The 24,950-nt window shown below is 38.1% G+C and overlaps 1 protein-coding gene across 4 annotated transcripts; it reads left to right on the top strand.

Annotated features, from left to right (window-relative positions):
* Nucleotides 1-406: 406 nt before the first annotated feature.
* Nucleotides 407-24,218, top strand: LOC109788412 (Protein kinase superfamily protein). Of its 4 annotated transcripts, none has more exons than XM_020347133.3 (7): nucleotides 407-1,012; nucleotides 1,892-1,938; nucleotides 2,195-2,298; nucleotides 2,430-2,661; nucleotides 2,929-3,166; nucleotides 19,882-20,032; nucleotides 23,584-24,218. In XM_020347133.3, the coding sequence occupies exons 2-7, from the start codon at nucleotides 1,905-1,907 to the stop codon at nucleotides 23,947-23,949; spliced, it is 1,125 nt and encodes a 374-aa protein (XP_020202722.1). In that variant the 5' UTR covers nucleotides 407-1,012; nucleotides 1,892-1,904; the 3' UTR covers nucleotides 23,950-24,218. The 4 variants fall into 4 exon arrangements, with proteins under 4 accessions (XP_020202722.1, XP_082928926.1, XP_020202720.1 ...); XM_083072800.1 differs by lacking the exon at nucleotides 1,892-1,938 and having other exon boundaries at nucleotides 410-812; nucleotides 890-1,012; XM_020347131.3 differs by lacking the exon at nucleotides 1,892-1,938 and having other exon boundaries at nucleotides 411-1,012.
* The last annotated feature ends 732 nt before the right edge of the window (nucleotides 24,219-24,950 follow it).

Genomic DNA, 24,950 nt, shown 5'->3' with positions numbered 1-24,950 from the left:
TAAATCATTAATCATTATACACAAGTATGTTAAAGATAAGTTTGATTTTCTGGTGAAATAAAATTCAAAATTCATTTAATTTATTGTGCTCAAAATTAATCTAAGACGGAGCCTTGAAACACCGTTACAAAATAATAATAATAAATAAATAAATAAACAAATACCTTCGTATTTTCTATTTTATGATGACTGCAACGAAAAATCAAAAAGTATATTAAAGTAAGTAGGAAATATTTGCTTTATGTTTTGTCTGCAATCTCCAATTTTCTTGCCTTTCATGTTTTTTTTTCCTGAATTCTGACTCAATAGTTTTCCTGTCTCCTTAGACTTCGTCAATTCGCAACAGGACTCACCTGTCTGATATTATAATCATGATTATTCATTTTGTTAAGCAAAGATATGAAGAAAACAAACAAAATAAAAGCAAAAAACAAAACAAAAGACAGCAACATGTCACTTTCAGAGTTTAACCCCCACTTCGTTCGATCTTTGTTGTCATTCATTTTCGCAGATAGCTTCCTTGACCCTTTATTTCATTTTCTATTTCCTAACCATTTATGGATTCATACGTTCCTTCTATTTTCAACCCTGCAACGCTGCTAGCTCTCGTAAACTATCGAGGCTTTGGTGACCCTTCTCTGTGTGAGAGTAAAAATCCTAGATTTTCAACGTTTTTACTCCCCCATCCATCAGTTTGAAAATTCAGGGTAGAATTTGGGTATAACGGTGATTAAAAGTTTTCGAACCATGCTGTGAATTCGTTTACCCCTGCAGTATATTCAAGTTTCCAACTTGCTTCATTGTTTTCCGAGGTAGTTCACTTGAATGTTTTGTTCTCATCCTCGTTGGTGGTTGGTGTGTGATAAATTTGAGGGACAAATGTTGTTAGAAGGTTTAATGGTGGCTTAGGAGACTGGAGCTGGGGCCATAGCCATGTTTTGCAACTGGTTTGGTACTTTGAATTGGTGTGGAGGAAGGGATGATGATCCTGCAGATCAGCAAGATGAACAAGGTACAGAAAGTTAGAAAATGAGTATGACTCTGAATTGCACATGGATCAATTGTTTGTATCAAATTGAAGAGGCTATTGACTTTGTTATCCATGATTTAGGCCTGTTAGTCATCCTTTTCTCTCTCTTGTACCTTTCTGTATTTTTCCTGTTGAAAGGCTAGATAACTGTTGTTATAAAGGTTGAAATTGCCTAATTATTGGTAGCTATGAGGGGATGATTGCTAGATGAAGAGACTGCATTTTTGTGTTTTTATTTATTTATTTATTTATTTATTTATTTGTGCGTGTGTGTTTTCTGTCTATCTAATCCCACATCTGGGAATCTAGAGACAAAATTGTATAAAATTGTTACGGGTTCTTCAGTGAAATGTAGCTAGGATGGAGGATAAGATGTTGCGGGTAATTAACTTCAGGCTATCAAAATTGATTTTGATGTACTAACTTGGATAATTTGATTGAATTCCCCTGGAAAGAAAGGGCTTAGTCCTGATTAACTGAGGGTTTAAATTATTTTATTGTTGCGCTTGCTAGTTGTGATATGATCAATTAAAATTAAGTTTTAAGATATGTCAAGGAGTCATTTGGTAGTTAATTATAGGTACAGTTCTTTTCTTTTTAATTCTCACTCTCATGCCGCCAAAATGTCAAACATGGTGACACTTATTAAATAAATCTTAAGTTTATAATGCCAGGATTTATCTGTTGCTGAAAGTAATTAATTGCAGGTCAAACCTGAGGTCAACCATCAGAATTATCATTTATATTTGATCTCTCTTGAACCACCTTAGTACTCCCAATTCTCAACTTAATAGGATGTATTTAAATACTGATATCCTTTTTAAAATGGCTAATACTAATATTGAAATTTCACTATTGAAGATGACCAACAGGGATGCTTTGCGATCGTGTGGTTGCACTATTTTTTGGTAATGATAAATGCTTCTATTTTATTGAATTCCTCCCATACGGTTGAAATTCTTGCAGATTATTATTATATAAGCAAAATATGCATGCATGTATCTCTATTTCAGGTGAAACTTGTCTGGATCTAGTGATACATCTTGACTTGGACATTATCTTCCTAAAATTGCATTTTTCTTGACTCTTTTTTTGAATTGTCTGTTTAAAAATTTTGCATCCTGTGATTCATTTATGCAAGTTTACATGTTTGTGACCCTTCAGTTATTGGAACTAGAAAGTTTAGCTATAACTCATTGAGATCAGCAACGGGAGATTTTCATCCTTCAAGCAAAATCGGTGGAGGAGGTTATGGAGTTGTCTACAAGGTGAGTCATGAGTCATGACCATCAGCCATTAGATTTTTTTTTTCTTGGTTCTTTAGGTTGTTCTAATGCTTACCACCCTTAGACATTTCAGTGCATTTCATTTCTTTGCTGGTTGTTATTAATCCTTGCAGGGAGTTTTGAGGGATGGTACTCAAGTTGCTATCAAGTCTCTTTCTGTAGAGTCTAAACAAGGAACTCATGAATTTATGACAGAAATTGATATGATATCAAATATACGGCATCCGAATCTTGTGGAACTGATTGGCTGTTGTGTTGAGGGTAGTCATCGAATATTGGTTTATGAATTCTTGGAGAACAATAGCCTTGCGAGTTCTTTGCTCGGTAAATACCAAAGCAATTTAAGTATGTATTTGGATGTGAGTCTTATCTTGGTTAAGATGGCTGTTCAATGTTTCCATTTTTGAAATCAATTTATCTTCGTACAATCTGTTGGGAATTCTGGTGCTTTACAACTCCCCTATTTGGATAAAACTTTGCCAGTTTCCTTGGTAAATATTGGAGCATGCTGTACACTAAAGGGAAGTGTTTTGAAATTTTTAGTGTGACTTCTCTGTTTGGTAATTTATTTCTGAATTAGTTTATGCTAATGCAGATAGAATATTTTTACAGGTTCAAAAGGTAAATATGTTGCTCTGGATTGGCCAAAGAGGGCTGCTATTTGTCGTGGCACAGCTTCTGGTCTAAGTTTTCTTCATGAAGAAGCTCAGCCAAACATTGTTCACAGAGATATCAAGGCCAGCAACATATTGCTGGATGGGAATTTCTATCCGAAAATCGGGGATTTTGGCCTTGCAAAACTTTTTCCTGACAATGTCACCCACGTTAGTACTCGAGTTGCAGGAACTGTGTAAGCACAAGTTATCTATTATAATTACCATTTGTCTAATTGGTGTCAGAAATTTTCCTTTTGATCATTGTTAGATTTCATCTTAAAATCAATTGACGTTAAGTGAAATTACATAACAAATATATAAACTTCACTCGGAGAATCGAGGTAGGCGATCCCCCCCTCCACATATGCCTGCCAAACCGAGCGATTCCTACTAGAATAGGCAAACCAAGAAGATGTGTAGAAGAATCCAGCCACCAAAACCAGCCAAACAACTTTCGGTGCTGGTGAAAAAAAATCAAAAGGGAAAATTACGATTTTGCCCCTAAGCTTTAGGATATTTACGAGATTGTCCTTGGAGCTTCAACTATAAATAGGCCTCCCCATTTCACTTGTAAATCAACTCAGAAATTACTCAAAAACACAAGTTTCCTCTTGTAGAGTGAGTGTTTGTTGAGTGAAGAGTTCTGTATTCCCACAATTTGTGGAAGGTGGTAATAAAATATTTTCGGAGTTGGTCCCGTGGATGTAGCCCTAGTGTAAGGGTGAACCACGTAAAATTCTTGTGTTGTCTACTTTCTTTTCTTTTTTTGTCTATCATCATCTAGCTAGTTTTATTTATTTGTTGCCGCCTATATGGCTGGATCCGCCTAAATGGCTGGTTTTATTAACATGTTTCTGCTTTCTTTCCCAACAACTGGTATCAGAGCCGGTTGTTTCTGCTAAACAGCTGGCGAGAGTACTGTTCAAGTAAATAGTATTTTGTGAAAAAAAAAAATACTATTTACGTGAATAGTGAATAGTGCAAATTGGTCTTCATCACCAATTTGGTAGAAGTTTGCAGAAGCGATCCGAGAAGAAGCAGATAAGTCATGGAGAGCAACACAGGCACCATGGTGAAATTGACGGCAACAAATTATTCATTGTGGAAGTCAATGATGGAGGATCGTCTTAATTTATTGGACCTTTACGATCCAATTGAAGGCGATGGATCGAAGCCCGAAAAGATGTCCGATGGTGATTGGAAGAAATTAAAGAAGAAGACTTTAAGTACCATCCGTCAATGGGTGGATATTACTCTCTATAATCAAGTGTCCAAAGAAACAGATCCCCAAGTTCTTTGGAAGAAGCTAGAGAGTATGTACGAGACAAAGAATGCTCAATCAAAAATATTCATGATGCGAAAGCTCATGAATTTGAAACTACAAGAAGGACGAGCCGTAGCGGAGCACCTGAATGACTTCGAAGGCCTAGTCATGCAACTAATTTCAGCAGGCTTAACGCTTGAAGATGAGATGCAAGCATTGCTACTCTTGGGGTCATTACCAGACAGTTGGGATACTTTAGTGGTATCCTTAAGTAATTCTGCACCAGAAGGCAAAGTATCATTGAATATGGTAAGAAATAGCATACTCAATGAGGAGATCCGAAGAAGAGATGCTGCCAAAAATGAGACTCATGCTCTTGTCACAGAACGCAGGAGTCGAAGTAAAAGCAGAACACCAAGAGGGCATAGAGATCATTCCAAGTCCAGGGAGAGACGCAGTTGCTACAACTGTGGCAAGCCAGGCCATCTCAAGAAAAATTGTAGATTCCTGAAGAAGGAAATCCAGGACAAGAATCAGGCAAATGACAGAAACACTGCAGCAGCAACATCAGCCAGTGATGATGAAATAACACTCTTATGTAATCAAGGAGAGTGTTGTCATATTGTAGAACCAGATGAGGAATGGATTATCGACTCGGCTGCCTCATACCATTGTGTTCCCAAGAGGGAATACTTTACCACCTACAGAAAAGGAGATTTTGGCCACGTGAACATGGGGAACAAAAGTACTTCACAAATAGTGGGAATTGGTGACATCCACTTACAAACTGGTGTTGGGTGCACATTAATACTAAAAGATGTGCGGCATATTCCAGATATACGTTTGAACCTGATTTCTGTGAATGTGCTGGACAAGGAAGGATATGAACATTCAATGAAAGGTGGCAGATGGAAACTCACCAAGGGAAGCTTGGTGGTAGCAAAAGGGAAGTTATGTTGCACGCTTTACAAGACATATGTAAAGGTGTGTAAAGGACAACTAAATGCAGTGGAAAATGATGCTTCACCTAATTTATGGCACAGACGACTGGCGCACATAAGTGAGAAAGGATTACAACTTTTGGCCAAGCAGTCCCTTATTCCTCAAGCCAAAGGAGATTTTTTGAACCCTTGTGATTATTGCGTATTCGGTAAGCATCATAGAGTATCATTCAAAAAGAGCTCCAATCGAAAAAAGAATAAGTTGGAGCTAGTACATTCTGATGTATGTGGTCCCATGGAGATAGAATCACTTGGTGGCAATAAATACTTTGTCACATTTATTGATGATGCTTCACGAAAGACATGGGTATACCTGCTACAAGCAAAAAGTCAGGTATTCCAATGTTTTCAGCAGTTTCATGCCATGGTAGAAAGGGAAACAGGAAAACAGTTGAAGTGTATCCGAACAGATAATGGTGGAGAATACATCTCAAAGGAGTTTAAAGATTATTGCTCCAAGTATGGTATTCGTCACGAGAAAACTGTTCCTGGCACACCTCAACACAATGGCATTGCAGAACGGATGAATCGTACAATTGTGGAGAAGGTACGATGTATGCTCAGAATGGCTAAACTACCAAAGCCATTTTGGGGAGAAGCTGTACAGACTGCTGTCTATCTCATCAACAGATTACCATCAGTACCATTGGGTTTTGATATTCCAGAGAGAGTTTGGGCAGGAAAAGAAGTAAGTTACTCTCATCTGAAAGTCTTTGGCTGCAAAGCATTTATGCACGTGCCAAAGGAACAAAGATCAAAGCTGGATGATAAAGCCATTCCTTGTGTTTTTGTTGGATACGGAAATGAGGAATTTGGTTACAAGCTATGGGATCCAGAAAGGAAGAGAATTGTCAGAAGCAGAGACGTAATATTCCATGAGCACGAGACGATAGAAGATCTAAAAGGTGGGGAAGCTGCAAAACCTATGGAAGATGGTGTTAATCCAACATCTCATGTTCCATCAGAATGTGCCACTGATGGAAGACAAACCCAAGAACCAGAACATGAGACAGAAGAGCCAGTTTTTGGGGATGAAGAAAGCGTAGATGAAGAAGTTGTTGTACCTGATACAGAGGCTAATGAGCAGGGGGAGCCATCCTATACCTCTGGGCAAGTAGAACCACAAATAAGAAGATCTACCAGAGAACGCCAACCATCTACAAAGTACCCCAGTTCTGAATACATCCTCATTGCTGATGAGGGAGAGCCTGAAAGCTTCCAAGAAGTGCAGTCTCATAAAGACAAAGGCTGCTGGGTGAAGGCAATGCAAGAGGAGATGGATTCTTTAAAAAGGAACAATACATATGAATTAGTACAGCTGCCAAAAGGAAGAAGAGTACTCAAAAATAAATGGGTATTCAAACTAAAGAAAGATGGTGATAAGCTAGTCAGACATAAAGCGAGACTCGTGGTAAAGGGTTTCAGCCAAAAGCAAGGTATTGACTTTGAAGAAATTTTTTCTCCAGTTGTTAAAATGTGTTCTATCAGAGTCATACTAGGACTAGTAGCAAGCATGGATCTGGAGTTGGAGCAGCTTGATGTAAAGACAGCTTTTTTGCATGGTGATTTAGATGAAGAGATCTATATGGAGCAACCTGAAGGTTTTGAGGTCAAAGGAAAAGAAGATATGGTTTGCAAGTTGAAAAAGAGCTTGTACGGATTAAAACAAGCTCCACGACAATGGTATAAGAAGTTTGACTCGTTCATAAAAAGTCAAGGTTTCAAAAGAACAGATGCAGATCCTTGTGTGTATATCAACAGATATCCAAATGGTAAATTCCTTATCCTTCTCCTATATGTGGATGATATGCTAATTGTAGGCCAAGATGTTCAAATGATCAAAAATCTAAAAGTAGAATTGTCAAAGGCATTTGACATGAAGGACATGGGCGTAGCAAAGCATATCTTAGGAATGGACATCATCAGAGATAGGAAAGCAGGAAAATTGTGGTTATCACAAGAAAGATATATTGAACGGGTTCTAGAGAGGTTCAATATGAAAAATGCTAAGCCTGTTATTACACCACTTGCTGGGCATTTCAAACTCAGCAAGAGATCATGTCCAATAATAAGGGAGAAAATGTCAACAATTCCATACTCTTCAGCAGTCGGAAGCTTAATGTATGCTATGGTGTGTACAAGACCAGATATCGCTCATGCTGTTGGCGTCGTGAGTAGGTATTTATCAAATCCCGGGAAGACACATTGGGAAGCAGTAAAATGGATCTTGAGATACTTGAGAGGAACATCCAAACTGTGTTTAAGATTTGGAGGAGCCAAACCAATTCTTGAAGGATATACAGATGCAGATATGGCTGGAGACCTTGATGATAGAAAATCTACTTCAGGATATATATTTACTTTTTCAGGGGGAGCTATATCATGGCAATCTAAGTTGCAAAAATGCATCTCATTATCCACAACTGAAGCAGAATATGTTGCGGCTACTGAAGCCGGAAAGGAGATGCTGTGGATGAAGAAATTTCTTCAAGAACTAGGGTTGAAGCAAGAGGAATACATAGTTTATTGCGATAGTCAAAGTGCTTTAGACTTGAGCAAGAATACTATGTACCACTCTCGGACTAAACATATTGATGTAAGGTATCACTGGATCAGATTGGCCATTGAAAAGCAGTTATTCCAGTTAAAGAAGATTCATACAGATAGAAATGCTGCTGATATGCTAACAAAGAATGTGACCAGAGAAAAGCTCAGACGATGTATCGAGCTTGTCGGGATGACTGTGGCTGGAGGGGGAGATTTGTAGAAGAATCTAGCCACCAAAACCAGCCAAACAACTTTCGGTGCTGGTGAAAAAAAATCAAAAGGGAAAATTACGATTTTGCCCCTAAGCTTTAGGATATTTACGAGATTGTCCTTGGAGCTTCAACTATAAATAGGCCTCCCCATTTCACTTGTAAATCAACTCAGAAATTACTCAAAAACACAAGTTTCCTCTTGTAGAGTGAGTGTTTGTTGAGTGAAGAGTTCTGTATTCCCACAATTTGTGGAAGGTGGTAATAAAATATTTTCGGAGTTGGTCCCGTGGATGTAGCCCTAGTGTAAGGGTGAACCACGTAAAATTCTTGTGTTGTCTACTTTCTTTTCTTTTTTTGTCTATCATCATCTAGCTAGTTTTATTTATTTGTTGCCGCCTATATGGCTGGATCCGCCTAAATGGCTGGTTTTATTAACATGTTTCTGCTTTCTTTCCCAACAAGATGAGCTCTAGGTTCTGATACCATGTTAGATTTCATCTTAAAACCGATTAGCATCAAGTGAAGTTGTCCAACAAATATACAAATCGCATCGAGAGAATTGAGGTAGACAATGTAGGACTTCTCAACACCGTCCTCCACATATGCCTATCAAATCAGACGATGTCAATTAGTTTTAAGATGAAATCTAACATGGTATCACAAAATTCATGGTAGTCCAAAAACTTGGAGCCAGGGAGGTTGCTACAAGATGTTCAAAGGATGGTAGTGGTATGAATAGGATTGCCTAATTGTAACTGCATCTAATAAAAGCGGTCCCAATTTGAGTGGCAACTGAGAGGAAACTAGAGGGTGAACAAAGGAATTTTGGTGACAAAAATCAGGGTTTTCACCATTTGATATACCAAGAGTTGATGGACAAGAAAAGCAAGGACCTATGTTTTAGGTGTGGAGGGAAATTCCACTCTTTACAAAAAAATACAAGTAGAAACAGTTCAGATCGGTAATTTTGGGTTATAATATAATTATAATGAAGCCCTAAAAGATGAAAAAGAAATAATTGCTATTGAAGTAGATAAAGATAATCAGGAAGAATTAGTTTCCTACTTTCAGCTTGAGGACAAGGCTGATTTTTCAGCAGGAGGTAATGGTGAGCACCGAGTTTGAAGCAGTCAATTGTTGTAAAAATGAATTTCAATGATGAAGACAAAAACTGTCATGTTGGCAGTTATCGGTAGAATAGTTAGGAGCAGTTATGCTTGCTGGAGATCTCACACTAGAGATAATGTCTCATTAAAGACTATAAAACTTAGGCACCCCAAACTTTACAAGCCTGTTATTAAATCATTGACAAATATTCAGTTTTGCAAACTTTAAACTTAAGATGTTAAATTCTCGATATGAGAGGAGTGTGTTAAAGATATGGCCAAAAATCAAAATAGTGTATGTGAGGGAGAACCCTTATCTCATAAGTTAGCTTTTGGAGTTGAAGTAGATCTATACCTAAATGTCGCCACCGGCCCAAACGGGCCTCGGCGGTCGCGAAGACGGTCGAGCTCGCTTATTATTTTGGTTTTGAAAATGTATTGGATTATTAGAACGACTTGTTCTCAAACTGAGACCTTGTCGATCTTATCCAATTTATTTATTAAAAGTCTCACCAATCCATATTAATCCCAAGCGGGACCCTCCATGGATTAGTGGTTTTCGCAAAAGGAGGGGTTCGTGGAGTCGCCACCAATATTTTACTCAAAACATTGGAAAAAGGGATAAGGCAATTGATTTTACAAATCAACTTTGGCCATTACAACCAGAGTTGGGTAAGGGAGTCGGTTACGCGTGGGGAAGGTGTTAGCACCCCACAGCGCCCCTTTCGGGTTCCCTATGACAGATTATTTTCTAAAATAACAGTGTAAAATTACTAAATTACCCCTATTTATTCTAAGCAATTATAAATTAACTATCTACATGATGACAGTTTAAATATGCACACAGAAAGCAGTAAAAGGAAGGATTTAAGAAGAAACCTCTTGAAGCGTGCTTTTATATATTGAGTAAAACTGGGAAGCTTTTTGGCGTTCCCTCGCTCTACAAGCTCGCTCGCTCCTTCTAAAAACTTTTTAACTATGGAAATCCGGAGGATTTCCCTTCGACTAGGTTCGAATCTCCAAGCTAAGTGCTCGGAATTCTAGAACTTCGTCGGATCGACTCCCAGAGAGATTTCTAGGGCAGAACACTGCTCAAAAACCCCAGAATACTCAAGGAGGGAGTCAAAACTGAGTGTGAAAGTGTGGAATGACGTCCAATTGACGTCATATTTATAGGGAATAGGCGCAATACGGCCTACAGAAGCAATACGGCCGTATTGAAATTTTTGAACTTCAATACGGCCGTATTGAGTTCAATACGGCCGTATTGAAATTCAGAAATTTCAATACGGCCGTATTGAGTTCAATACGGCTGTATTGAAGCTTCAATACGGCCGTATTGATTTCAGTACGGCCGTATTGAAGTTTCAGAAACTTCAATACGCCGTATTGAGTTCACTGCGGCCGTATTGAAGCTTCAATACGGCCGTATTAAGTTCAGTACGGCCGTATTGGGCTTCATTCCCTCCACTTCCTTATTTTGAGCCATTCTAAGACCTCTAGACCTACAGAGAACCCTCCTAGGGCCTTCCAGGAGTCCTTCTGGCTGATCTTCCTTCAGTCTTCGAGAGTCTTCAAGCTTTATTTCCGACCCGGACAATTTTAGGGGTCTACAGCTGCCCCCCCTTTACTTAGTCAAACGGTCTTTTGGTGTACCGGCTGACAAGTAAAGGAGTTGACCCAATTGTCCGGGTGATGTGCCAACCTTCTGACTTGTAGCGTCTTCCGGTGGAAAATTGTTGAGTAGCCTCTCCAGGTTGTTGCATACCTCGGCGCTTCTGACAACCTCGGTAACTAAGTTTAACACCAACGTGCCTTTGACGACGCTGATGGCTGAGTATTGTCTCTCCAGACCTTGAGTATTGTCTCTCCAGACCTTGAGTACTGTCTCTCCAGACCTTGAGTACTGTCTCTCCAGACCTTGAGTACCGTCTCTCCAGACCTTGTTTGAGTACCGTCTCTCCAGACCTTGTTTGAGTACCGTCTCTCCAGACTTTGTTTGAGTACCGTCTCTCCAGACCTTGTTTGAGTACCGTCTCTCCAGACCTTGTTTGAGTACCGTCTCTCCAGACTTTGTTTGAGTACCGTCTCTCCAGACTTTGTTTGAGTACCGTCTCTCCAGACTTTGTTTGAGTATCGTCTCTCCAGACTTTGTTTGAGTATCGTCTCTCCAGACTTTGTTTGAGTACCGTCTCTCCAGACTTGTGCATACCTCGGTGCTCTCAACAACTGGGTAGCTGAGTATTGCCTTTTAGGCTTTGAGATGATTTTGTCTCCACAGTCCACGATGCTGCTTCGACGGTTTTTTCTGATTTTGTGCCACTGAGGGCTGGATAACGCAGGGATCCGTCTAGGGGATGTGCAGTCATTCACAGGTTCCTGTGCCCCAACTTGCATTGCATTGTTGGTACCCATGGGGAATTTCTGATTCCTTGGGGTGTAGACACAGATGCTCTTTCTCTCTGAGTTGAGCGATGCCTTATGTTTGGCTGACGTCCTTTGACGTTGGTGGAGTATCCCGGTTCATCCTTATTCGGGTATCTCTTTTTGATTTTCTGATTTTTGCTGCCTCTGTGTAGGCTGTTATCCGCTGGGGATTCTGGATGTTGATTTTGTCTCCACAGTCCACGATGCTGTTTCGACGATTGTTTTTGATTTTTGTGCCACTGAGGGCTGGATAACGCAGGGATCCGTCTAGGGGATGTGCAGTTACTCATAGGTTCTTGTGTCCCAACTTTCCATTGAGTAGTTGGCGCCCATTGAGGAATTTCTGTTTCCTTGGGGTGTAGACACGAAGATGCTCTTTCTGAGATGAGCAGTGCCTTATGATTGGCTGACGTCCTTTGGACGTTGGTGGAGTATCCCGGTTATCCTTATTCGGGTAACTCTTTTTAATTTTTGGATTTTGTTGCCTCTGTGTAGGCTGTTATCCGCCAGGGGATTTTGTCATTGGTTTGTGATTGGCCTCTTCTGTTAGGCAGATCATCTTGATATTCAATGATAGGCTGAGAGCCGGATTCCACTTGGGGAATGATTATTGATCTTTTTATGATTTTTCCTTTTGAAGGAGTGCCTCTTATGTAGGCGACTGAGGAATTGGGGTTCAGTGTTCGGCTGAGTGCCGGATTCCACTTGGGGAATATTTATTGATATATATATATATATATATTTTTTTTTTTTTTTTGATTTTTCTCCTTTTGCAGGGATGCCTCTGAGTAGGCGATTGGGGAATGAGGGATCTTATGTATCCCAGAGTATTATTTAGGAAGCCTCTGCAGGCTTAGCCTCACTCAGCGCTTTGAGTCGGAGAGCTATCTTCCACTGAGGAAGTGTTAAGTCCCTTGACTTGTATATACTGTTTGGATGATCGCACTTCCATTGGGGATTGCGTCGATTTTGCTTTGATAGCTCTCGATGGGGATTCGTTCCGTGAGCTTGAGTTAAGGTTTCTCTGGGGAGTATTATTTCTGCGAGCCTCTCCAGGCTCAATTATTCTTTGATGTGGAGTATTATTTTGGCGAGCCTCTCCAGGCTCAATTATTCTGAATGAGTATTGTTTCGGCAAGCCTCTCCAGGCTCAGTTATTTCTGAAAGATGTGAAATCTTTGTCCTTTTTTTTTTTTTTTTTTTGTCGACTTTTGACTTTTCTGTATGTTTGCCTTTTTTGTCATTTTTTGGCTTTTTCTGTATTTTTGCCTTTTTTGTCATTTTTTGGCTTTTTCTGTATTTTTGCCTTTTCTGTTGTTTTTCGGCTTTTTCTGTACAGAAATGTCTCAGTTATTCTGAGAGAGTATTATTTCGGCGAGCCTCTCCAGGCTCAGTTATTTTGAGAGTATTATTTCGGCGAGCCTCTCCAGGCTCAGTTATTCTGATGAGAGTATTATTTCAGCAAGCCTCTCCAGGCTCAGTTATTCTGAGAGTATTCTTTCGGCAAGCCTCTCCAGGCTCAGTTATTCTGAGAGTATTCTTTCGGCAAGCCTCTCCAGGCTCAGTTATTCTGAGAGTATTCTTTCGGCAAGCCTCTCCAGGCTCAGTTATTCTGTATGACGTTGTTGATTTTCTGAATCTTTGCATTTTGTTTGCTGCTGTCATACACAAGCAATTTTTTCTATTTCTTCTATTTTATGCAGTTGCCTCATGATAAGGTCTTTGAATGTGCAACTAATGTGTGTGTGATGCACAAATGCAATACAATTTTTTATTTTTGTTCATTTATTTAGAAAAGTGAGTGGCTCTCCCTATCCTCTTCTTCTTGGAGGACTTTCTGTCATTGACGCGAGGGAGTATTTTTTGTGAGCCTTTATGCAGGAGATTATGGATTTTATAGGAACCCCTCCAATTTTCTTTTATTGACCGATTATTAATGGAATTTCGTACAATTTTTATGAAAAACCAATTCAGAGGCATAATCACATGGTCAAGAAAGAAAAGAAACAAATGGATATTTTTATTGATATTCACAAGTGTTTTTACAGAAAGATATACAGAAGGAAATTTCTGAAGAATGGCTGGCCAGGGTAGGCTATATACATTGGGCTTAACAATTATATCTGTAATTGTTGCTCTTTACGTTCCCCTAATTGCTTCGGCCTGAGCCAGGAGTGTAGATGCTGCAAGACGCTTGCTTCTAGAAGATAATCACTTGAACCGCCTTTCGGTTTTCGATTCAAGAGATCGTTGCTTGCTTTGCTTTTACATCTTATTCTTTTGCCCCTAACTTTTGCCTAGGACGTATCCTAGCGGGGATAATTTTGCCTTTGTTTTGCCTAGTACCCTTGTACTGGCGGGCTTTTATTTCTCCCTAATTTTTGCCTAGGACGCCCTTTTCGGGTTTTCATCCTAGCGGGCTTATGCAAGCAACGTCTTCAAGCATAATACTTCTTTACCACGTCAGTGTTGACTGGGTATCGAAGTTCTTCTCCATTCGTGTCTGTGAGGATTAATGCTCCTGCTGAGAAGACTCGTTTTATCACTTATGGTCCTCCGTGATTTGGGGCACACTTTCCGATTTTGTCCTTTTGAGTTGGTAGTAATTTCTTCATTACCAACTCTCCCTCATGGTAGACTCGAGGGTGGACTTTCTTGTCAAGAGCCTTTTTGATCTTCCTTTGATAGGCTTGACCATGGCATATGGCGTTCAGCCGTTTCTCTTGGATAAGGTTCAACTGGTCGTATCGGCTTTGAACCCTTTCTGCCTCGGAAAGTTTTGCTTCCATGATCACCCTTATATAAGGTTTTTCGACTTCGACGGGTAGAACTGCCTCCTGAAGTCCTATAACCATGAAGAGCAAAGGGTAATATCTCGTGTCAGTCTTTAAATGAGACAACCATCTTTGCTCTATTTTCTTGATGTTCTTTTTGGTTGCCTCGACTGCCCCATTCATCTTTGGCCGATATGGGGAAGAGTTGTGGTGTTGGATCTTGAATTCTTGGCTCAGTTCTTCCACCATTTTGTTGTTCAGATTAGATCCATTATCAGTGATGATTTATTTCTCCATGCTTCCACTAGATTATTCTAAAATCTTTTGGGACAAGAGAGAAAAGAAGGGAAAAGTATTTTTTATTCTGAAGTTTGTGTTTTAGAGGGGATTATTTTTCAAAAATGGTTTTTGTAAGAATGGATGGCCAAGGTAGGCTTATGTGTTTAGGCTTGCTTGATTAAACACTTATGAAGTTAAGAAAATCTTTGTTTATTGACGTTGTGATTTTGACAACTTGGATAGCTGCTCTTGAACCTTTCTTTTTGAATTCGGTTCATGGTACCATCATGGATTTCTTTTGTTTTTTTGATTGTCCTTATTTTTGCCTAAAACACCCTTTTGTGGCGTTTTAGCGGACTTTTATTTTTGTTCATTTTTGCAACCCTAACTTTTGCCTAGGTCACCCTTTTGTGGGATTCCTAGCGGGTCTTTTGCTCTTATTTTTGCGCAGACCCCTTTTTGGGTTTCCTGCCGAGCTTCTTTTATTTTGAAGGATTTATTTTTATCCATGATGGCACTTGTCAAGGCCAAGGGAAGGTGCTCCAAGTTGTCACACACACTTCCACATAAAAATGATGTGGGTTTATTATTATTAAGATGATTTTAACCTCATTCATGTTTATTCAAACAGGGTTAAAGATAATGTGGTTTAGAATTTTATTATAAGCAAGAAAAGAAGCAATGAAGAATGATTTCATTATAATCATAGCGGAAGCATGTGTCCTTATTTCATCACTGATATGGGTCCCAATATTGACCTCTTTTATCTCTCGGCCATGCCCCAAATTTATAGTCTCCAATTTCTCTTGACAAGCTTCTTGATCTAGCAATCTTTGCAGATCCGGAGAAATGGTTTCCTCATCACTGTCCAACTCAACCCATTCATCCTCAACTTTTGGATCCCGGTCAGAGCGAACAATTACAGACATAATTATTTTATTGGTTCTGTTTAGGTTTAGAATTATTAATGTTAATGAGGAAAGAGAGAAAAGAACAAAAAAGAGAATAATGTGAAAAATGCCTCTTTATTGATATGTATTAAAACTGTACAAAAACCCTTATTTACATGAAAAGGTTCTCATGATCTCGGGTACTGATCACGAGTCCCTAAAATAAAAGAAAAATATGGAGGGGCCCTATCGTGGCTTGTTCTTCTCTCTACTCCTGCTTTGGCAGAGGATTCTTGCTCACGTCGGGCGCTGTCGAATCGAAGGTGACCCACCCGGCATCAATAAGGTTTTGGACCTTGTATTTGAGAGCTAGGCATTTCTCTGTTGAATGCCCTGGTGCCCCCGAATGGTATAAACATTTGTCTTGTGGCTTGTACCAATCGGGGTAAGGTGGGTCGATCTTCCTTGGTGGAACATGAGCTAGAAGTTTGGCTTCTACTAGCTTCGGCAGGAGATCGCTATAAGTGGTCGGAAGTTTATCAAACTTCTTCACAGGGGTGAATTGCGATCTTCCCGACTTCGAAGTGGAAGTAGCCGAGGGTATGGTTATAGCATTGACTTCTCCCTCTTTCTTCTTCCCGAAGACCTTCTTAGCTTCATATGATTGGGAAGGCTTAGCCAGCTTCCCACTTTTAAGTCCTTGTTCCACTCTCTCCCCAATGGTGATGATGTCCGAGAAGAGTGTCGTTGTGTTCCCTATCATTTTATCGTAATAGGGACCAGTCAACGAGTTGATGAATAAGGACACCATCTCCTTATCTGACAGCGGGGGCTCTATCTGTGCCGCCAACTCCCTCCATCGTTGGGCGTACGCCTTGAAAGATTCATCATTTTTCTTACTCAAGGCTTGAAGATCTGACCTATCAGGTGTTAGGTCGATGTTGTATTTGTAGCGCTTGAGAAAGGCGTCAGCCAACTGCCTCCATGTGTGTACTAGATTTCCATCTAGCTGCATATACCAGTTGAGTGCAGTTTCAGCCAAGCTCTCTTGAAAGCAATGAATTAAGAGCTTTTCATTGGTGGCATATGCAGCCATCTTGCGACAGTACATGGTGAGATGACTCTTGGGGCAAGTCGATCCCACATATTTCGGGAAATCTGGCACTTTAAATTTAGGAGGGAATTGAATGTCCCTCACTAAACATATGTCGGCGGCATCTTTAATATCGAAGTCATGCCCCTCCATAGCCCTCAACCGATCCTCTAGGGCGTGGAATTGTTCTTTTGAAACCTCGGGCTCTTTGATCATAATTCCAGCCCCAAGAGGTATGGCATGTGGAGGATCTTCTTCATGCTCCTCCTCCTCTCCCTCATGATGGAACCCATGGTCACTGTGATGAGATCCATGAATGTTATGGTGACGCATGAGTTCCAACATTTGCGCCATCTGCTCTTTGAGTTGTGAAAGCTCGGTCGTGAGCTTCTTGTTTTGTTCCTCTAGCGCTTCCATTTTCTTGATTTTCTTCGCGCGTGTGAGGACAGAGAGATGACCAGCCACTTTCTAAAATGAATGTTTATTCTAATTAGCTTATTTATGATATGAATACACTCTTGATGTGAGCTTGATAATCTTTCATCTTTGAGGCGCTGCCTTTTTAAGATGAAAGTTTATCACCCTCCCTAGGCTATTATCTCTCCACAACGGAGAATCTCAATAGTCACGGGTCTCTTTCACTCACATCGAGAGGGTATTAGTGAACCTATAAATGATGATGAGGATGCATGAGGTATTATTGATAATGATGCCTATGCTCCTTACTTTTATTATATTTTCACACATTGGTTTTTCCTCTCATGTCATGACATTTTCATGCATGGGGATTATTCTTAGACCTTATCACGAGGTTTTTTATTAATGCACAATCAATTGCACATAAGCATTTACACAAACAATTCACTCATCCACGAACAGTCACGAGCGAATCACGAGGTAGGGGTATCCTGCAGAAATGGTGCATATTCAAGGTAGGTTCTAACTGTTCTCACCAGTCCAAGGCCCCCAAGGTGCCCCCATTATAGGGACCCAATTCCTCTCATCGTAGGTCGATGGAAAGCTCCAACGCACCGTCGGACTCAAGTTCATGGTTATCACCTTGAGTGATGTTTTCCGACAACGGTCTACGGGCACCTATAGACCCATTCGACAACCGGCCGTACTAACATCCACTCCCTATGGTTAATCACTCATGCCCCCGGGTATAGAGGGAACTGTTGTGTGCAAAGGTTTGTGTGCAGTTTTTATTTCAAACAATTGCAGAATTTAAACATACAACAGTTATTTAAAAGCCACATAGATAAACATGTTATCATACAAGCAAGGGGTAACGAAGTAATTTTAACTATTTATTTGTTAAAAATAATCTGTCACTAAATGGGACTGACTCTCGAGACTTCCCCAGTGAAGTCGCCATCTGTCGCCACCGGCCCAAACGGGCCTCGGCGGTCGCGAAGACGGTCGAACTCGCTTTTTATTTTGGTTTTGAAAATGTATTGGATTATTAGAACGACTTGTTCTCAAACTGAGACCTTGTCGATCTTATCCAATTTATTTATTAAAAGTCTCACCAATCCATATTAATCCCAAGCGGGACCCTCCATGGATTAGTGGTTTTCGCAAAAGGAGGGGTTCGTGGAGTCGCCACCAATGTTTTACTCAAAACATTGGAAAAAGGGATAAGGCAATTGATTTTACAAATCAACTTTGGCCATTACAACCAGAGTTGGGTAAGGGAGTCGGTTACGCGTGGGGAAGGTGTTAGCACCCCACAGCGCCCTTTTCGGGTTCCCTATGACAGATTATTTTCTAAAATAACAGTGTAAAATTACTAAATTACCCCTATTTATTCTAAGCAATTATAAATTAACTATCTACATGATGACAGTTTAAATATGCACACAGAAAGCAGTAAAAGGAAGGATTTAAGAAGAAACCTCTTGAAGCGTGCTTTTATATATTGAGTAAAACTGGGAAGCTTTTTGGCGTTCCCTCGCTCTACAAGCTCGCTCGCTCCTTCTAAAAACTTTTTGACTATGGAAATCCGGAGGATTTCCCTTCGACTAGGTTCGAATCTCCAAGCTAAGTGCTCGGAATTCCAGAACTTCGTCGGATCGACTCCCAGAGAGATTTCTAGGGCAGAACACTGCTCAAAAACCCCAGAATACTCAAGGAGGGAGTCAAAACTGAGTGTGAAAGTGTGGAATGACGTCCAATTGACGTCATATTTATAGGGAATAGGCGCAATACGGCCTACAGAAGCAATACGGCCGTATTGAAATTTTTGAACTTCAATACGGCCGTATTGAGTTCAATACGGCCGTATTGAAATTCAGAAATTTCAATACGGCCGTATTGAGTTCAATACGGCTGTATTGAAGCTTCAATACGGCCGTATTGATTTCAGTACGGCCGTATTGAAGTTTCAGAAACTTCAATACGCCGTATTGAGTTCACTGCGGCCGTATTGAAGCTTCAATACGGCCGTATTAAGTTCAGTACGGCCGTATTGGGCTTCATTCCCTCCACTTCCTTATTTTGAGTCATTCTAAGACCTCTAGACCTACAGAGAACCCTCCTAGGGCCTTCCAGGAGTCCTTCTGGCTGATCTTCCTTCAGTCTTCGAGAGTCTTCAAGCTTTATTTCCGACCCGGACAATTTTAGGGGTCTACACTAAATTCCAAGAATACTATTGAATATGTGTGTAGCAGGGTGTTGTGCGAAAATTTAGTGTATTATTAGCTGTAGTTTGTGAACACAGAATGTTCTTGAAAAATTGTATGATATCTGTATTCAGGTCTGTGTCCGATCTATTAAACACTTCTGTTTCCGGTTCATGTGACATAATGAAATCACATTAGTCTTGCCTAAAATAATAATATGCTTTAAGTTACTTGAGTGTACAGTAGTTTAATCATCTTGACGTGCATTGCTAGTATCTATTTTTTTATTTATTAATAAATATTTAATTGTTATACTAATACATTTAAATTTTGAAACATTACAGAAAAAGTCAAGTGATTTTATAATTTATATAACAATAGTAATCTGTTCTGGGATGTAATGTTTAGTCAGAAGTAGGATAACAAAAGAATGGAGAGGGGAAAGAAGTTTTAAACTAAAATTAAACTGTGCTGTGCAAAAAGAAAACTAGAACTAGAATTAATATCTTGTAATCTCCTATGTTTTCATGGGTTAAATTAGCATCTCTGTAATGTCAACGGTGGCGAGTGGAGACCAAAGACATTAAATCCTTTTCTCGCTCACTGAATCAGTATAGCCTATAGGTACATTGAAAATTCTTGTATGAGAAATGGCCATAATATATAAAGCCAATTTACTTCTTCTGTTGCAGGGGATATCTTGCACCAGAATATGCACTTTTGGGACAACTTACGAAGAAGGCAGACATATACAGTTTTGGGATTCTCATGCTTGAAATAATCAGTGGGAAAAGTAGCAGCATAGCTGCATTTGATGAGGATTTTTTGGTTCTAGTGGAATGGGTAAATTTCTTGAATCTTGAGCATGATTAATATTGATTTGATACATTCTAGAATCTTCTCTAAGCAACTTTAGCTGCCAGAGGTTTAGAAACACAAAGATAAATAATAATGTCATAAATATAAGTAAGATGGATTGAGAAGGGGGTTTAATCGTGCCCTTCAAAACCTTTTTTTAAACACAAACGTAAAACTAAAATGTCAGATAGAATAGATTGCTGATAAAACTTATAGTAGACAGGTAACTGATAAACCCAGAAAATCAGAGGCTTAGCATATCAATTAAAATAAAGAGGATAGAAAGAGAAGAAGCTTGCTCAGATGGTTTTATTCTGGTTTGGCCCAGGGTGGAACTTACATCCAGTCCCCAACAAGAGCTTAGAGGTGAGATTCTCACTACTCAGCAGCAAGTATTCTTTTAGTTTTGGCCTCTTCTAGCTAGTTACTTAGTTACTATATAGCATTTTCACACACTCGGAGCTCATTGGTTACTCACTAACCTACAATCTAGAACACAAGATAGAAACTTCAGCCTCACAGCATTGTTATCACTAGCGCACTATAGCGTTGTTTGGATAGTTGTGTTTTTCGAATAGTGGTCATAGCAGGGCTGTAGTGGCACTAGAGTGAGGCTAAAGAAATCCCATTTTTTCCCTCACAAGTCACAACAACATTGTTGAGTTAATGGTGATCCTTGAATTTGGATGGTGTTGTCATTTTAATCCCTGAAACTAAGAAATATCTTATAAATTATTGAAAGTACAAATTGAAAACCATATTAATCCAAAATTCAAAAGTTTGTATGACTAAAGTGATAATATTGATATATATATATATATATATATATATATAATATGAACACTTTGATTACCTTCAAGTTGTTCAATTTTAACAAAATTTAATATATATGATCTAAAAGTAATGAACTTTCAATCTAACGGTTGGATTTTCAAAATTCACATTTAATATAAAGTTATTGAGCGGTGTAACACTTAGTAAAAGTTACACCGGTGTCGTTTGAACCCTCCTAATATATATATATATATATATATATATATATATATATATATATATATATATATATATATATATATATATATATATATATATATATATATATATATATTCATGAATCAAAATGACAATAAGTAATTAAGTTTAGGGATTTATTTGACATCTTAGGAACTTATTTGACATTTTCAGCTTTTCTTTGTTTATGAGACTAATGTAACTTTGCTTATCACTTTCTAGGATCAAAATGACTATTTACTCATTGTTTTAGTCTTTTAGGTGTCTTTGTAGGGGCAAGGTAGAGATTTCCCTCCCCCTTTCAAAAATTTAAAAAATTCTTAATTGTAATTTCCGTCGCATAGTGACACCCATACAGCATACTGTTTGACTAACACCTACCATCTCCAGCAGCATTTCCGGCAACACCTACTTTCTATTCTTCTCCCTACTCTGAACTCTAAACTCTCAACCTCCTTGGTTCTTTTCTCAACGCAACTCCCACCTTCACTTTTTATTGAATCTTATGTATTTGAAATATGAACATGCCTCTTGATTTTTGTTTATTTCCTTGACTTTTTTGTTGTTGTTGTTGTTATTTACTTGTATGTTTTGCTTAAAACCTATGACCTGTTGTTGTTAATCATGATTAAGTCATGAATTTGAGGTTTTTTTTTTGAAAATTTATATGTATATAGTATAAATTATTTTAACCATATTTCAACTCAGAATAGTGACCATTGTAGCATTTTTGGAGTTGGTCATTATGCTCTGTCATCTGAGATTGATAACTATGACTCGGTCACAGGGCTTTACAACACAAGTCAAATTTGAATTGGCAGAGCAGCACACACTTGTGGGTGTTCTTTATTCTGTATTTATTTTTCTAAAAAATACTGCATATTTAAAGATATTTGAGGATCGGTAGCTTTTAGGCTGGTCCAGAAATCAAATCCTTGTCCTTTGGCTTGTTATGAAACACAAATTTTGGGATAAAAAATTTATAGAAGAATCTGGAACCATTATATAGAGATATTTTGCATCAGGAAATTCTTCTAACAGACCTCTTATGACTATCATTGTTGTTAGCTGTCTGATCTTCAGATTTATTTCAAGCATCAACTCGTTGAGTAATTCTGAATTTGTTAATTTTAGGCTTCCTCAGCAGCTCATTTATGAATTGCTTTCCAAAATCATTAATTTATTGAGTTAATCACCTATACACTGCTAGTGTAAAGTTTTTTTACACTGGCAACCAATTATATTTTTTAATTGTCATGTCACTATAAACACATTTACTTTTAATAGTAACATGGCACAATTAAAAGATATAATTGATTACTAATATAAAAAAACTTTACACTGACAGTGTATAGGTGATTAACTCTAATTTATTTATACATGTCGCCTTCCAATACTTATAAATCGAACCTTTTTAGGAACCTTCGAATCACTTTCATAAGTTGATATTAATGCATTGTAGATCATCTTGTTAAATTTCATATTAATTCTTCCAACAGTATTCTTGTATCAATAATCCTTCATAAAGAAATTTTTTCACAGATCAAGCATAGGTATCACAGTTGAAGAAGCTTTACTATGACATTTTGTTTTCCCAATTCCCAGCCCAATAGAATACTCATTGTGAAGTTGAAATTTGAGGCTTCTCATGCATCACATAACCTCTTTTAAAATGTGATTTAATGCATCTACAGGTGATCAATGCTCCCTATAATCATAGGTATCACAGTCATTAAGGACAAAATGTCTTTAATCATTGCAAAGCATAGATCAAGTAGGGATTCTTGAACTAACAATAAATTATCAGAAGTTGGGTGAAGCTTTACTATGACATTTTGTTTTCCCAATTCCCAGCCCAATAGAATACTCATTGTGAAGTTGAAATTTGGGGCTTCTCATGCATCACATAACCTCTTTTAAAATGTGATTTAATGCATCTACAGGTGATCAATGCTCCCTATAATTAATTGAAATCGCACGGAGTTCATTAAATGGTTTTGCAGGTAGGTGACAGTCAAATTAATAAAAGATAAGAAAATACTACATAGTGTTATTAAACATTGTTGTGTGTACAAAGAAACTAGATTTCAATTTAACTCAATCTTATAAAACTGGTTTGTAAGTTGAAGATTGATCTACACTATTTTGGCTATATCACTAGTCAATGTGGGATTTTTAACACTTTCCCTCTATGCTAAGGATTGGATATCTTGAGTATGAAGTTTGTGCAATCCAATAGCGGATGACATAATAGGTCCAACAATAATTGTTAGGATAGACTTTAATATTATTTTAAGAAAGTGAATTTAAACCTAACTTTACTCTACAAAATCAGCTTGTAAAACGATCATTGTTTCTTACTTATATATTGTATTTTGGTTTATTACTAATTGATGTAAGATTTCTAACACGGTGTAGCCAAAAAAACAACCAAACTTGATGCATCCTTTTCTTTGTTGTTGTTGTTGACAGTAAAAATAACAGCAATATGTTTGTTTCTCCTGACTCATCATTCATGCATGCAGGCTTGGAAGCTGAAAGAAGAAAACAGGCTTCTAGACCTTGTTGATTCAGAACTAAGTGAATATGATGAGAGCGAGGTGTATCGGTTCCTTATAGTGGCTCTATTTTGCACCCAATCAGCTGCTCAGCACAGACCAAGCATGAAGCAAGTACTGGAAATGCTTTCCAAGGAAGTTCATCTTAATGAGAAGGCATTGACTGAGCCCGGAATATATAGATGGCACAGCACAGGAAAGAAAGGTGGTTCTTTGAATGAGACATCATCTTCTCAAGCAGTCAAGCACAAAAAAACTGAAAATCCACATGAAGCAGCAACTTCAACTCTCTTTAGTGGCACAGATATTGTGACAGAGATGCTTCCAAGGTGATGGCTACTCGTGCACGTGCCATTGGGTACATATTTGTGGGATGTGATCATATTTATCATTATAGTTGTTAGGAATAAGATCCATGTGTTTCCAAAGGGAAATATAAGATCATGGGAAGAAAGACCATGCTTCATCAGCATCTATGTGTGTGAGCATATACATATTTTCACTTTGTTAATTATTTCTTTCTGCTGTTAAAGGAATGATGATGATCTTTTATATTTTTGGATACGATGTTCAATTTTTATTCTCGCATTGTTTATTGGTTCCTCTTGTGTTTTGTGCTCCTCTGTTCTACTTTCCACATTACTCCTATGGCATTTGCTCGATCCTGTTGGACTTTGATAATGTCTAACAATATCAAGTCATTTGATTGAATAGACACCATATAATGATCAATAGACACCACGGAGTTTAACATTAAAATATTCGGGGGAAAATGTTTGAAGATGAATTAAGAGGTGATCGTAAATCACATGTTCTACTTTACACAATATATTAGTATTTTTTTTATAATGAACGATTAAATGTTTATTATATATAATTAAAATTTAAAATACATTATGAATATAAATAAATGTGATGTTTGAATATGTAAATCTATCTATTTATAATATAAAAGTTGAGTTACTTAATGTTATGCTGTCACATCGTTGTATTATCTTATCCCACTTTAGTAAATTTGTTTATGTGTCAATTTTTAAGCAATTTTCTATTGTATCTCTCCTTCATAAATTGTTTTATTCAATCCACCTTTTATTATCAATTTTAATCTAAACTAACCTATTCAATCCTTCAATCCTTGTAAAAAATCTAAAATGATATTTTTTCTTTCTATTTTTTCACTCTTAATTTATTTCTTAAGCATGATTTGAGATTTGATATTTCATTTTGCAAGAAAAGAAGAATCATGAGGTACCATCAAATTTTGGATCATGTTGAAAATCTAAAGTGATATTCTTTCTTATCTTCTTTTTTTTTCACTCTTAATTTTTTTTCTC

Source organism: Cajanus cajan, chromosome 4 (genome assembly GCF_000230855.2).
Source record: "Cajanus cajan strain Asha chromosome 4, NIPB_CcT2T_4, whole genome shotgun sequence".
In the NCBI taxonomy this organism is placed as follows: domain Eukaryota; kingdom Viridiplantae; phylum Streptophyta; class Magnoliopsida; order Fabales; family Fabaceae; genus Cajanus; species Cajanus cajan.
Note: the sequence above shows the minus strand (reverse complement) of the source record. Positions and strands in the feature narration are given on the sequence as shown.

Bases quoted from the DNA above. Each gene is read 5' to 3' on its own strand.
- LOC109788412 (XM_083072800.1), top strand. From the start codon at position 934: ATGTTTTGCAACTGGTTTGGTACTTTGAATTGGTGTGGAGGAAGGGAT. The intron at 2,299-2,429 runs GTGAGTCATGAG...TAATCCTTGCAG, and splicing joins GTTATGGAGTTGTCTACAAG to GGAGTTTTGAGGGATGGTAC. The intron at 3,167-19,881 runs GTAAGCACAAGT...CTTCTGTTGCAG, and splicing joins ACTCGAGTTGCAGGAACTGT to GGGATATCTTGCACCAGAAT.